The sequence below is a fragment of the Odocoileus virginianus genome, chromosome 9 (genome assembly GCF_023699985.2).
Source record: "Odocoileus virginianus isolate 20LAN1187 ecotype Illinois chromosome 9, Ovbor_1.2, whole genome shotgun sequence".
Lineage (NCBI taxonomy): Eukaryota > Metazoa > Chordata > Mammalia > Artiodactyla > Cervidae > Odocoileus > Odocoileus virginianus.
In genome coordinates this window covers 52,607,474-52,622,883 of record NC_069682.1, presented here as the reverse complement: position 1 = coordinate 52,622,883, position 15,410 = coordinate 52,607,474, and the positions used below count along the sequence as shown (strand labels likewise).

Genomic DNA, 15,410 nt, shown 5'->3' with positions numbered 1-15,410 from the left:
ACTTTCAAATTATTCATGAATGCAAATGATTTATACTTGGGACACATAAAACAATTTAAATTACATAGAAATATTTATAAAATGCCTTATTTCACTACATACAGGTGTAACAGGGGCCTCAACATGAGTAGTGAAGACTTTCTAATATACTAGAAAGCATATGACAAATACACAGGAGACTATAGAGACCATAAATATCCTAATAGATACAAATAAAATGCTATAACAGTTCAAAGAAAATGATTTCCAGTTTAGGGAAATCAGAATCCCCATATTTCTTTTTTTTTCCCCATATTTCACTTGCAATTTTAGAATTCAAAATTGTTTACAATTGTTATCAATTTATGTTTTCTCACATAGGTTAAATCTTAAAAAGAAGTGACAAGATAAATCTGACATTCTTACAAAAATATATATTTAATATTTTAAAAGGGTCTTAGAAGCTACTAATTTGAATTCTATCTATTTACCTGTACTAGAACTTTTTCTTTAAATGAACATGAAAATTCTTGTTCACCCTCTGATTCTGAATTTGAGAGGTCTTTATAATTTTTTTTGGTTTTTGCTGCTCTTCGTGGAAGTCTGGTTCTCCCATATGCAACTGTCTCATCTACCTTTTTGGTAATGATTTTGTTGGGTGTCTTTAGAAGAAAAATTCCTGAGTATATTAGATCAATATTTTGAGATACAAGCTATTGGCTATAAAATTGACACTATGACAAAATCTATATGAATATTTGTAGGAATAAAACGATTCTTGATTAATACTTTTAAAATGACTGGATTTTCTCTTTTCATTTAAAATATATTCTTTATCAACTTTTTATCTGAATAATTAAAAGTTCTGTGAGGTCTGATATATATTATGTAACTTAAGAGAGAAAGGAAAAGCTGTCAAAAAAAATCTATAACCACAAAGTAAAACAGACTTAAAACAACATGATTCAAAAAGGCAGAAGTAAGTGTGCCAAGCTTGGAACAATTATAGAAAACAAGGAACTGATACCAAGGATAAAATTATGAGATGACAAATGATATTTTTTCAATACAAGGAGAAAAATAATTTTAAAGGGATGTTCAAACACAGATTTCCTGGTTTTACCATTTTAGATCTTGGTTGCGCCCTTTCCAAAGATGGTCCTGTAATTCAAGAAATAAGGTTAAATTTTTCAAATAGACAAGAACTCACATCAAAAATTGTTAGAATATGTCTGCAAATAAGTTAAAATCATAAAAATAAGAATGTACTTTCAAATGCATTCAAAAATTTAAGTATAATTTGGTACAATATGAATTACCAACTTCCCTTGTCCTTTACTGGCTCAGAGGTTAAAGCATCTGCCTGGAATGTGGGAGACCCCAGTTTGATCCCTGAGTTGGGAAGATCCCCTGGAGAAGGAAATGGCAACCCACTCCAGTACTCTTGCCTGGAGAATCCCATGGAGGGAGGAGCCTGGTAGGCTACAGTCATAGAGTCAGACACGACTGAGCGACTTCACTTCACTTCTCTTTTCTATTATGAACTTTTAAACAAACAAAAGAATATGTAACATACACTATAAAGTCAATACCCATGAATTTACTGTTCCATTTAGGAACTAGATTATGAATACTACTGAGTCTACTTTGTGTACTCCCTTACAAGGCCCTGTATAGCCTATAGCCCCTCTGCCAAAAAGCCATCACTATCCTTAAATCTGTTTCTTAGTCACTTGACCTTACACTTTTACTTCACAGATACATATCCCTAAACAATACAAAGCAGTCATGTCATGTAATATACTATGATTTGCTTTATTTTTCACCCATCATTATGTTTCTAATATTTACCCATATTATTGAGAATTGCCTCAGTCCCTATTCCCTTTCTTGATTTCTAGCACAAGTTCAACTTTCTAAATATTCACTGAAGCCTTAAGAATTGGGATAATCCAAGCCAAGGAAATAATGAAGTTCTGGAAGAAAGGTCCTCCAATCCTGGCAATAAGCCAGCTTGTACATTTGGCTTGTCATTCAGGTATATAAACAAAACAACTCACTCAGAAGTGTTCAATTTTAAAAGTATTTACTGATTAGAGTATTCTAACCTTAATAACTCCTCAAGATTTCTAGTCTATGTTATAAATATCTTTACTTATACATCTTCCCACCAGACAATAGCTCCTGACTATATTATCTTACCATGTTTCTCCTTGGCTTGTAACACACTGCCTCTAAGTCCACACACTGTGACTAGATCCGGCAGCATTTCTTAACATTTTCCCACAAGTCTGACCTACATTTCAACTACTCTGACACTGCACTTCCTGCATACACTGTGCTATTTCATACTGTCTCATAAATGTGACAATCTTATTGCTTCTCTTCCTTATGAATATGACTGAAATCTCATCTGTTTTCTAAATTCAGTCACATTTCTAAACACATGCCAAAGTTCATTTCCCATTTCCTCTATTTTTACTTCTTTGTAAGCCATCAACTCCCACAGGTCACTAAATTATTTTTACCCTAAAATAAAAATTGATTCCCTTAAAATAAATATAAACTTAAAAGCTTAGTTATACTACCTTCTTTTAAAAATGGAATACATGAGGTCTTTGTGGCTTAGAAAATACTGAAATAGATGTTAAGCTATGAAAATGGACATTATGTCTAGCCAAAAATGTATACCTCAAACACTTATCCAACTACTTCAAGAGATTCACTAAAAGAAACAGAAGATTTATGCCAGGAAAACATTTTATGAAAGATTTAGACACAAAAATGTCTGCAATAAAACTGTTTCAATAAATTTGTATTGCATCTATATAAATTCCTAAAACGTATATGTGTTGGATGTAGCCGGGAATGGGGTGCTGTCCAAGGATTGATTTTGTTTAGGGTGCTGGCCTCATGAATATTTAATACATTAAATAACTGAAGAACAGGCCATGAGTAGATGAACAATGAGAGTGTGTCGTGAACCAAAGATTACAGTAAGCCATATTTTGTGTCCCTAAGATCCCAATAAAAAGATTTAAATATGACCATAATACCCAGAATCATAAAACAAAAAGTAAAACCGCTGTAGTGTTTTGGTATTATCTCATTCATAAGGGTAGACAATTATAAAAAGTGATTTCTTACTTGATTTCTTCCCATTTTTATGTTTCTTCACATTTTTATTTCTGCTGTAGTCCATCATCAGTGGTTTTGATTTTGGTTCTCTTAGCCAGCTAATATCAGTCTTGCCGTCATCACATCTATATTCTGTGTCACTGTCACTAAAGGGATTTTTCTTTTTACAATCTGATCCAATCTATATTAAAACAAACAATCCTTATAACAGATGAAGTAATCTGGCTTGCTATATGTCATACAAAGGAAATTAAGCAAAAAAAAAAAATCCTACCAAAAAACTCAGAAAAACTAATTCTTTATTATTTTAGCATGCTAAATAATCCATTTGGCATTAAGGACCCATCCAATACACTCTGAAATCCAGATCAGAGACTGACATATTTTGCTGTCCATGTTGTTGTTAATTAAAAGTTAAAATCAAAACAGCTTACTTCCACAAAGACAAAACCTAATACCATTTAAGAGAGTAGAATTGTCATATCTTCTATTACTAATGATTACAAATAGCTCAGAGACCATAAGAAAAGATATAACGGGAACATGGACAATCTCTCCAAAGTAAAAAAAAAAAAAAAAAAAAAAAGTGATCCGAATATTTTTGTGTTCCAGTTCTGTGATAATCTTTGGCACTGAAAAATTATTAAAAACAAATATTGATTTAATAGACACATTAGGATATTATTACTTACTCTCTTATCTTTTGCTTTGAGAGAAGGTTCAAGTTCATCATGATTCCTTAAACCTACCCTTAAACAAAAATATGCATTAATTTTAATCATAATTACTTGTTTTAAGGTAGCATGTGAGTGGACAGTTATACCTGTTTTCTTAGAGTTTTCTGCCTTAACTCTTTCACTAACTCCCTATATAATTATGCCCAAATCACTTACTCTCTCTGACCTCAGTTATTTACTAAATAACAAGGTTAGATGAAAAGACTACTAAATCCTTTCAGATTACAACTAATATTAAAAGTATACAGACTCTGCATATTAATTTCAGAAGTAAATGCTAAAATAATAGAATTATAGTAGGAGTAGTCAGGACAGTAGCATGTTATTCACTCTTTTGATATGTTAAAATGTCTCAGACAAACTGGAAGGAAATATTTAAGAAAAAGAACAATTGAGGAAGCTGTGTTTTAAACTGATCCATCTGATTATAATAAAAATACCTACAATGTTATTGAACTATCCATGCAGGCTTCTCTAGCTGTAGCTTGAAATTCTTGCATCTATATTGTGAATAAGCATTAAAATTTTTTTCTTAGTGTTAAAAGGTAAACAACAAAAGAAATTAACATAAAAATCTCATTTCTATCACTTCATATGAGACAAAATCTTACTAAAACATTTTTATATTTAAGAAGAAAGCTAATAATATAAACTATATTAAAAACAAGAGTAATTTTGTTAAAATTACATTTTAAAACTTAGAATGTAATTTTAAATCTTGCATCAGGAAGGAAAGAGACTTTCTTGTTGCCCCAATTACTCATTTTTCTCTACTTTAGTCCAAAAGGTTTGAAAGAAAATCAAAAATACCTAGGTTGGTACCAAATAAATTTTAAAAAATTTAATAATATACTTTAAAATATTTTAAAGCAAATATATATATATAAGAGGATGGAAATCAGAAAGCATACTCTAATAATTGTATGGTAAATATAAAATAAATACTGAATAAATACAAAATAACTTCTGATATCTAGCTTACTCCAAGTTTAATAACAGGTTCATCAGCTCCACTCAAATTAAAATTGTAAACATCATCCCTGTAAAAATGAAGAGAAACATTAACTCCATTATACAACAAATTTTTCTTCAAATGTGAAAACTTTTAAAGATTTATGAAAAATTACTTACAATGGGCATTCTGAAGTAACATTAACAAAAGTAGTCTTCAATTGTCTATAACTTTTTTTCTGAACCTTCTCCTAAATACAAAAGAAGTTTACATAAAACCATTCATACTTGCACCTTGCTTGTCAAACAGCATATACAACTAAACTTTCATATATTATTCTAATGGTGTTTTCATTAATATAAATTTTACATTTGTGACAGTTTCTTTACTTATCTACACTTTAAAAAAAAATTGAAGACTTAAGTACTAACTGAGAACATAATAGAAATATTATAAATCAGATACAAAACTAATATCCTTGTATCTTTAATATTTATTGACATTATTATACATAGGTAAATTACCTCACTGGTATTCTGAATTCATTGATTCTAGGATTACAAAACAAGCATGCTTCTACTCCCCTCCCACCTCCCTCCCCCATCGAGAATCTCATTTGCTTTAACTGTTAAATAAAAAACTTTGGGAGAGGCTAAGATTTATGCAAAATCTCAGGTGAATGAATCAAAACTGTATCAGCCAACTATTAATAGTATTATTAGGGAAAAATGTATGTAAATTTACTCCTATAGCCACTGCTCAAAGTATATTCAATATGATCAAAAAGCACAAAAGAAGTAAAATAAAATCTTAACATATTTAATTATGTTATTGACATAATTTAACTATATCACTAAATGATTACTAATGAGAAATAATTAAAGTCTAATATCTAGAAGTTGGGAATATTAAAACTAAAATATTCATTTTAGTTGTGATTCCTCTTCAATTTTATTTATTTATTTTGGCTATTTTATAATAATTTGCATTATTCCAGAAAGTTTATCCTTCAATATTTTACTCTTTTAATTACTTATCTGACTTAATCTTTCCAAAATGACTTTTACCAGTGTTTAGATACATTTGCTCAATTCATCTTTTGCAGGTCAGTTTTTGCTAGGTATTACAGAAGATACAAAAATAAGCAACCATATTAATGAAGGTACAAATGTGAGCAAAGGTCTTACTTATACAGGATACAAAGATGATTCTAAACAGTTACATTCTAGAAGACAAAAGAGAGAAAGAAAGAACTGCAACAGTGAATAAAATACCAAAAAAAGGGACAAGGACACTGCTGCACAGATTCAGAATTCTTGCCCATTTGGATTTTGAGTCAGGGCACCTTAGAAAGTTTTCATGGAGAAGGCAGACTCTGAAGCAAGGCCTGCAAGGAGGAATAAATTTTTGACGCTGAGAAAAGAGGTTAAAGAACCTAGTGACTCACTTCAAAGTTCTTTTCAAAGGGGGAAGAAAAAGAATAAACACAGCAAAGACACTTCAGGGAATCTTAAATTATTCTGTTTCAGCTAAGCAAGACATGTCTAGGAAACTAATTTTGCGAAGTAATTCAGACTTTTAAGAGGTCTAGGAGCCAGCTTAGGTCTCCACCTAAATCAATAAGCAACAGAGACCAAAGAAAGATTTTTGAATAAGAGAATGACATGACTGAAGCTGTGTGCTTTGGAAAGTAAAAAAGCTAGTAGTGAAGGTAATGAATGGATTGGCACAGAGACAATATTAGTGACAAAAAGAACTACATAAAGGAGACTGTAATAAGCTGGGGATTAGAAATAAAAAACAAAACAAAACTGGAGTTGGCATGGTCAGGAGAAGGAAGATTCAAGAGGAAATTACAGAAGGAGAATCTCAAAACTTTAAATTAAGTGGAGATAACTGTGAGGAATAAATCAAACATAACTGATATTTTAAACCTGGCTGAAGAGTAAATGTTTCTAACAAAACTATGGACTTCAGAATAATCTTATTGTCAAGAGAGATAGGATGAGCTAGGAAAAAAACATGGTACTGAATCATGTACCAAAAAGTAAAAATATCACACATGTTAAAAGCAGCATTTTCTTTGAAAAGCAGAACAGAAGTTTAGGGGGCTCTCTTGAGTACTTGACACTAAACTTGTCAGTTGTTTAATCTGTTTTTCAATATGCTGAAAACATTAAATCTATATCCATCTTACTACTATTTTACTGTAAAGTCAAATTATCATCGTCTTTGACTATACGTTTGGTGTAGTTAAATAAATGAAACTTACCTTACCAAGCTGTAGATCTAATTTGTTTGAAAAACCACTATAAAAAAGGTTTTGTCAAAGTTAAAAAGGCAATTAAAATGTCAGTAGAATGTATTTCATAAAAACCATTTTATATAAGGTAAAACATATTTGGGTCACTAAGTCTATATTTAATATGCTACAAATGACTGAAATGTGACAGTACTAGTCTTATACCTTTGCAACTTCAGCCATACTTAACAGCAACAATAATAGTTAAATCTAAGCTGAATCACTCATGCAGCAGGAGGTGTCAGGCAATTTAAAATGAATGGTTCTGCCATAAGAGTAATTTTTTCCATGCCATATAAAGCCAAAATTAATTTAAACAGGAACCAATCACCTGGAAGACTATAAAGAAATATTTTATAATAAAACTTTCAAAAAGACTGCAAACAAGGAATACATATTTGCTATTAAAATAACTCATTTTAGCTCATTTAAGTTTGGTATTTTCTTCAGCAATATATTTAAATATATTTAGTTTTACTCATCATAGACTCAATAAATAAAATTTCTAAAATGTCTATATCCTAAAGATTTCTGAAATGGTATGCTGCATCAATATTATATTCTTAAATGACTACTTCCAATTTTAGTTCCCTTTCTATATAATTTAAATAGATACTATTTATAAAAGTAAATAAGTACTTGTGTTTTCAAATGGAAAGTTACATTATCTGCAAGTATGTTTAAAACTAACCTTAAAACTATGTAAAATAATTTAGTTGTATATGTCAGGAAAATATTCATTTCTAAAGTTTAAGAGCATACCTTTCAATCAAAGACTCCTTTGATTTTCTTACAGACTGTATGCTGTCCTTTGGCTGGTATCGCTTATTAATTTGGTTTATCAAAGATTCTGCTGCATCAGTAAATCCTTTCCCTTTTGACTTTTCTCTCTGAAATAATTTATAAGTTACTTAAAAACTCTACCAGTTAACCTTCAAAGGAAAAAAAAAGGCTGAAAATAAAATTTAAGAAAAATCTGGTTCATTAAATAACTACAAAGTGGAATAAAAGGGGTCAGAAATGTATTGTTTTTAAAAAGAAATTATTTAATAAATTTGGGCTTTACTAGGCACTAAAACAACCTAGGATAAAGTCTTTTAACATATAGAACTGTGCAGAGTGCTTGGTAGCAGTTAAAAAAATGTTTCTATCCATGGGGGGAAAGTTGTAAAAAAATGAAAGAAACCAAAAGTTGGTTCTTTGAAATGATCAATAAAATTGATAAGCCTCTGGCAAATTGGGAAAAAAAGAGAAAAAAGACAGAATTTACTAATATCAGAAATGAGAGACAATTACATGGGTAATAAATCACAAGGCTAATAAAAAAGTATTATGAACAACTTTATGTTCGTGAATTTGATAACCAAAACTGGCCAATTCCTTGAAAGATAAGTTTTACCAAAACTCAAACAGAGAGAAATAAATTACCTGAATAGGCCTAATCTATTAAAGAAAGTGAATCAATAATTAATACCTGCCAAAATAGAAAGCAACAGGCGAATGGGTTCACTTTTGGATTTTATTGAACATTTAAGGAAGAATCATAATTTTTCACAACTTTCAGAAGATAGGAGCAGAGGGAGTACTTTCTAGCTCACAGCATGAAACCAATATACCCTAGTACCAAAATCAAAGAACTTACAAGTAAGGAAACCTACAGGCTAGCATCTTTAATAAACATAGGTACAAAAAGCCTCAATAAAAAGTTTAGCAAATTGAATCCAACAATGTAGAAAAAGAATTATGTACCACAACCAAGTGGACTTAATTTCAGGTATGTGATGTTGATTCAACATTTGAAAATCAACTAATATAAGCCATGATAAGTAAGAAACATAATATGATCATATCAATAGATGTGCAAAAGTATTTGACAAAATCCAATATCCACTCACAGTAACAATTTTCAGTAAACTAGGAATGGAAGGGAATGTCCTCAACTTGATAAAGAACATCTAAAAAAAATTATGGCTAACATTACAACTTAAAGAAGTACAACTTAAAGAAGAGAAACTAGATATTTTCCCACTGATAAGAGAAACAAGGCAAGATTGCTGCTGTCACCATTCCTATTAAACATCATTCTAGAAGTCTTACAAAATTCCCTAAGACAAGAAAAGGAAATATACTGCATACATACTGGGAAGAAATAAAACTGTCTTCGTTCACAGATGATATCACTGTCTATGTAGAAAACCTCAATAATCAACAAAAATTCTTGAAGCTAAAAAATATATATAGCACAACTGAAAGATATAAGGTTTGTATACAAAATCGCTTTCTTATAAACCACTATGAACAAATGGAATGTGAAATTACATTTTGCTTATATTAGGTCCCCCAAAATGAGATATTTAAGTGTAAATCTAACAAAGCATATAATAGAGCTATATAAGGCAAACATGACTGATGAAAAAAATCAAAGACTATCTAAAACAAGAGAACAGATACATGTATAACTGAATCACTTTATTGTACACCTGAAACTACACATCATTAATCAACTATATGCCAAAATAAAATAAAAATTTTAAATAAATAAATGGAGATATTCCATGTTCAGGGATAAGCAGCTCCATGTTGTCAAGATGTCGATTCTTTTCAGCTTGATCTATAAATTCAATGTAATCTCAATCAAAGTTCTAGCAAGTTATTTTGTGGTTACTGACAAAACGATTCTAAAATTGACATGGAGAAGCAAAAGACCCTGAGTGGCCAACAGAATATTAACAGAGAAGTCTGAGGACTGACCCTACTTTAAGACTTAATGAAAAGATACAATAATCAAAACAGTGTGGTACTGGTGAAGGAATAGAGAAAGACAATAATGGAACAAAACAGAGAGCCCAGAAAGAGGGTCACATAAATACAACTAGCTGACCTTTGACAAAGGAACAAAGGCAGGGCAATGGAGAAAAGTTAGCCCTTTCCAACAAATGGTGCTGGAACATCACCATGACAAAAAAAAAAAAAACAACAAAACTAGACACAGATTTTATACCCATCAAGAAAATTAACTCAAAATGGATAACAGACCTAAATGTAAAGTGCAGACTATAAAAATCCTAGGAGACAACAGAGGAGAAAATCTAGGTGACCTTGGGTTTTGCAATGCCTTTTTATTTGCTAAACCAAAAGCACAATCCATGAAAGAAAAAATTGTTAAGTAGGACTTCATTAAAATTAAAAATTTCTGCTCTGCAAAAGACACTGTTTAGAGAATGAAAAGACAGGCCACAGACTGGAAGCAAATATTTGTAAAATATATATCTGATAAAGAACTTGTATCTTAAATACACAAAGAACTATTAAAACTCAACAATTAGGAACCAATTAATAACTGGGCAAAAGTTCTGAGAAGACAACTCACCAAAGATATACATATTGTAAATAAAGATACGAAAAGATGCTCAACATCACCTGTCATTAGGGAATTGCAAATTAAAACTAATACCATCAAGCAGCCATAAGAATGGCTAAAATCCAAAACACTGACAATATCCAGTGGCAAGGATGTAGATCAACAGGAACTCTGATTCGTTGCTGCTGAAATGCAAAAACAGTACAGCCACTTCTTCCACTTTTGGAAGACAGGCAGTTTCTCATAAAACTAAACATACTCTTACCATACGACCCAGCAATCATGCTTCTTGGTATTTTCCCAAATGAGCTCAAGTTTATGTCCACACAAAACCTGCACATGAATGTTTATAGAAGCATTATTCTTAAGTGTCAAAACATGGAAACAACCAAGATGTCCTTCAATAGATGAATAGATAAACAAAATCTTGGTATGTCCATATAAAGGATTCAGCATTAACAACAGCAAAAAAGCTGTCAAACCATGAAAACACAGGGAGGAATATTCAATGCATATCGCTAAGTGAAAGAAGCCCAATATGACTTCATACTATATGATTCAGTCTATAAATATATAGACTACATACTATATGATTCCAACTCTATGGTATTCTGGAAAAGGCAAAATTATGGAGACAGTAAAAAGATCAGTTTTTGTCTGAAGTTTAATTGGGGAGAGAAGAAACAGGGGAGGGATGGACCATGGGAATTATAGGCAATGAAACTATTATTATGCATGATACTCTGAGGGTCAATATCTGTTGTTATACATCTGTCAAGACACATGGAAGATACAAAGAGTGACCTATAAGGTAAACTATATACTTGAGTTAGTAATGTATCAATATGGGCTCATTGTTCCTAACAAATCTGTAGCACTGTCACTGACAGGGAAAACTGGGGTAGAGTGATGGAGTAATATGGACTCTCTGTATAGCTGTATCCCTGAAACTGCTCTAAAAATTCTATTAATTTTTTAACGTAAAAACTACAAAGTAAGAATTATTATCTGCATAATTTTAGATAATTTGGTTAAAAGAAAGTCTGAAGGAGACTCTTAAAAAAAGACATGAGTTCTCTTGCTTTCAGTTTTACTTTTTTTCTGGGAATCAGGCATATGGGTTTTTTAAATTGTGGTAAAATATTTTGCCAAGAGGATGCACTGGTCATAGCAAACACCCTCTTCCAACAACACAAGAGAAGACTCTACACATGGACATCACCAGATGGTCAATACCAAAATCATACTGATTATATTCTTTGCAGCCAAAGATGGAGAAGCTCTATATAGTCAGCAAAAACAAGACTGGGAGCTGACTGTGGCTCAGATCATGAAGTCCTTATTGCAAAATTCAGACTTAAATTGAAGGAAGTAGGGAAAACCCTAGAAATCAAATCTCTTATGACTACACAGTGGAAATGACAAACAGATTTAAGGGATTAGATGCGACAAACAAGAGTGCCTGAAGAACTATGGACACAGGTTAATGACACTGTACAAGAGGCCGGGATCAAGACCATCCCCAAGAAAAAGAAACGCAAAAAGGCAAAATGGTTGTCTGAGGAGGCCTTACAAACAGCTATGAAAAGAAGAGAAGTCAAAGGCAAAGGAGAAAAGGAAAGATATACCCATTTGAATGCAGAGTTCCAAAGAATAGCAAGGAGAGATATGAAAGCCTTCCTCAGTGACCAATGCAAAGAAACAGAGGAAAACAATAGAATGGGAAAGACTAGAGATCTCTTCAAGAAAATCAGAGATACAAAAGGAACATTTCATGCAAAGATGGGTTCAATAAAGGACAGAAATGGTATGGACACAACAGAAGCAGAAGATATTAAGAAGAGATGGCAAAAATACACAGAAGAACTGTACAAAAAAGATCTTCACGACCCAGATCATCACAATGGTGTGATCACTCACCTAGAGCCAGACATCCTGGAATGTGAAGTCAAATGGGCCTTAGGAAGCATCACTATGAACAAAGCTAGTGGAGGTGATGGAATTCCAATTGAGCTATTTCAAATCCTAAAAGATGATGCTGTTAAAGTGCGATACTCAATATGCCAGCAAATTTGGAAAACTCAGCAGTGGCCACAGGACTGGAAAAGATCAGTTTTCAATCCAAGTCCAAAGAAAGGCAATGCCAAAGAATGCTCATACTACTGCTCAATTGCACTCATATCACACGCTAGCAAAGTAATGCTCAAAACTCTACAAGCCAGGCTTCAACAGTATGTGAACCATGAACTTCCAGATGTTCAAGCTGGATTTAGAAAAGGCAGAGGAACCAGAGATCAAATTGCCAACATCTGTCTGATCATCGAAAAAGCAAAAGAGTTCCAGAAAAACATCTACTTCTGCTTTACTGACTATGCCAAAGCCTTTGATACTGTGGATCACAATAAACTGTGGAAAATTCTTCAAGAGATGGGAATACCAGACCACCTCACCTGCCTTCTGAGAAATCTGTATGCAGGTCAAGAAGCAACAGTTAGAACCGGACATGGAACAACAGACTGGTTCCAAATCAGGAAAGGAATATGTCAAGGCTGTATACTGTCACTCTGCTTATTTAACGTATATGCAAAGTACATCATGAGAAACGCTGGGCTAGATGAAGCAGAAGGTAGAATCAAGATTTCCGGAAGAAATAACCTCAGATATGCAGACGACACCACCTTTATAGCAAAGTGAAGAAGAACTAAAGAGCCTGTTGAAAGTGAAAGAGGAGAGTGAAAAAGTTGGCTTAAAACTCAACATTAGGAAAACTAAGATCATGGCATATGGTCCCATCACTTCATGGAAATAGATGGGGAAACAGTGAAAACAGTGACCAACTTTATTTTTTTGGGCTCCAACATCACTGCAGATGGTGACTGCAGCCATGAAACTGAAAGACGCCTGCTCCTTGGAAGAACAGTTATGACCAACCTAGATAGCTCATTAAAAAGCAGAGACATTACCTTGCCCACAAAGGTCTGCCTAGTCAAAGCTATGGTTTTTCCAGTAGTCATGTATGGATGTGAGAGTTGAACTATAAAGAAAGCTGAGCACTGAAGAATTGATGCTTTTAAACTGTGGTGTTGGAGAAGACTCATGAGAGTCCCTTGGACTGCAAGGAGATCCAACTAGTCCATCGTAAAGGAGATCAGTCCTGGGTGTTCACTGGAAGGACTGATGTTGAAGCTAAAACTCCAATACTTTGGCCACCTGATGCGAAGAGCTGACTCATTTATAAAGACCCTGATGCTGGGAAAGATTTAAGGCAAGAGGAAAAGGGGACAACAGAGGATGAGATGGTTGGATGGCATCACCGACTCAATGGACATGAGTTTGAGTAAACTCCGGGAGTTGGCGATGGGCAGGGAGACCTGGCGTGCTGCAATCCATAGGGTTGCAAAGAGTTGGACATAATTGAGTGACTGAACTGAACAAATATAGCATGACATAAAATATACTATTTTAATCACTTTTTAAGTTCACATGTTTTTATATATAGTAAATAATAAGTTATTACTATCTTTTCTTGAGATTACCAGAATGAAGACAGGGTATACTCACCTTGATAAAAATGTGGCAAAAACAAACCTCCCCTAAAAGAGTGTATTAAGAACTTTGACATAATTGGAGTCAATGTGGGACATCTGTACTACTGAACTTATAGAGGTTCTATTTCTGTGGGTTTATCCGGTGAGAGAAAGACAGGATCAGACAGATGACTATCTTGGAGGAGAGTGGCAGAAACTCTAGGATAGTAATAAAGAGGGTGCACTATGAAGGAGTGAAAAGAACTTCTGAAAACAAGAAGTTGATTTTTTTTAGAAATCAGAGCACAGCTTAGAAATGATGATCAAGTTTTGGTGTTTCCAGGAAAAAATGACTAGATCAGAAAAATTCTGTGGAGTGATTCTAAACTCCAATGAAAACAGTTTAAAATTGAAGGAGAGATCAACAGTCAGACAACAAAAACCTTACTTCCACTGGGTCTGAAGAAACTAAATAGCATCTAAGACTAGAAAGAAGAACAGCATACTGATAAGAAAAAAATAACCGAAAGGATTTGGTTAAAATGGAAAGCAGCTAAAATAGATAGAAAAGGTGATTTTCACATTGAAAACAAAAATAAATAGTAGTCTGGTTAAGACAAATTAAATAATATCTAATGATATAAAACTGCAAAATTAGCTATTAAATATTTCACTTGTACACTAAAATGCTCCAATATATAAACATTTTACATTGACTCTAGAAATCTGGCTACCCAGGTATTAGTAATACTTTGGAAGATAAATGAAGGCCTATAGATTCTGGATCTATTAAGGCACAGTGAAGAAAAGGATTGCATTATTGCCAGTGGAAATGTATTCTCATTAGAAAATTTTATTTAATCTGCATCTTGGTAGCAATGACCAAAGAAAAGATTTATGGTAACTGCAACAAAAAGGAAACTTTCAGTTTCAAAATACGGTTATACTAGCTAAAACTGTTCTGGAGATGTTCTACAGACAATGAATTTGAAGAAAAGGAGGCTCCAATGAGGATGAGCAACATGTTTCCTCCACCCCATTTACATCCTTTCTTGAAAGACCTTGTCAGACTTAAAGGCAAAATCCAAGAAATGTTTCAGATGCTACTATGTGCAAAGCTGTACTAGGCCATATAGGAAAACGAATGTTGAACATAGTCTCTACACTTTAGTACATTAAAACAGGGGGGAAAAAACACACAAAACAACCATTTATTGAAAAGAAAGATAAGCACATAAGAGAGCCATAGACAGTTCTATACTATATTCAAAAGAATCTGGGGGACAGAGTGGGGAGACCCAACAAGAGGAGACAAGGAACTGCAGGGCTCATACATGCTATACCTATTTACAAGCCTGCTATGCACTAGTGGGCACATGAGTTCTATCACTATGGGACTCGGGAGAGGTCAGAA

At 32.9% G+C, this 15,410-nt stretch overlaps 1 protein-coding gene across 9 annotated transcripts in view; it reads right to left on the bottom strand.

The window, feature by feature from the left end:
* The window catches only part of SYCP2 (synaptonemal complex protein 2), a 68,884-nt gene that overhangs the window by 13,232 nt on the left and 40,242 nt on the right, over positions 1-15,410 (bottom strand). For 8 of the 9 annotated variants that reach the window (XM_070472449.1, XM_020905145.2, XM_070472448.1 and 5 more), the window contains 9 exons: positions 7,871-7,998; positions 7,079-7,115; positions 4,986-5,056; positions 4,837-4,894; positions 4,299-4,354; positions 3,810-3,867; positions 3,127-3,298; positions 1,103-1,140; positions 471-641 (listed from right to left, as the gene is read on the bottom strand). In XM_070472449.1, coding sequence (XP_070328550.1) covers positions 471-641; positions 1,103-1,140; positions 3,127-3,298; positions 3,810-3,867; positions 4,299-4,354; positions 4,837-4,894; positions 4,986-5,056; positions 7,079-7,115; positions 7,871-7,998 — 789 coding nt within the window. Of the gene's footprint in view, positions 1-470; positions 659-1,102; positions 1,141-3,126; positions 3,299-3,809; positions 3,868-4,298; positions 4,355-4,836; positions 4,895-4,985; positions 5,057-7,078; positions 7,116-7,870; positions 7,999-15,410 lie in introns of those variants that run through there. The other variant, XM_070472451.1, reaches the window with a different exon arrangement.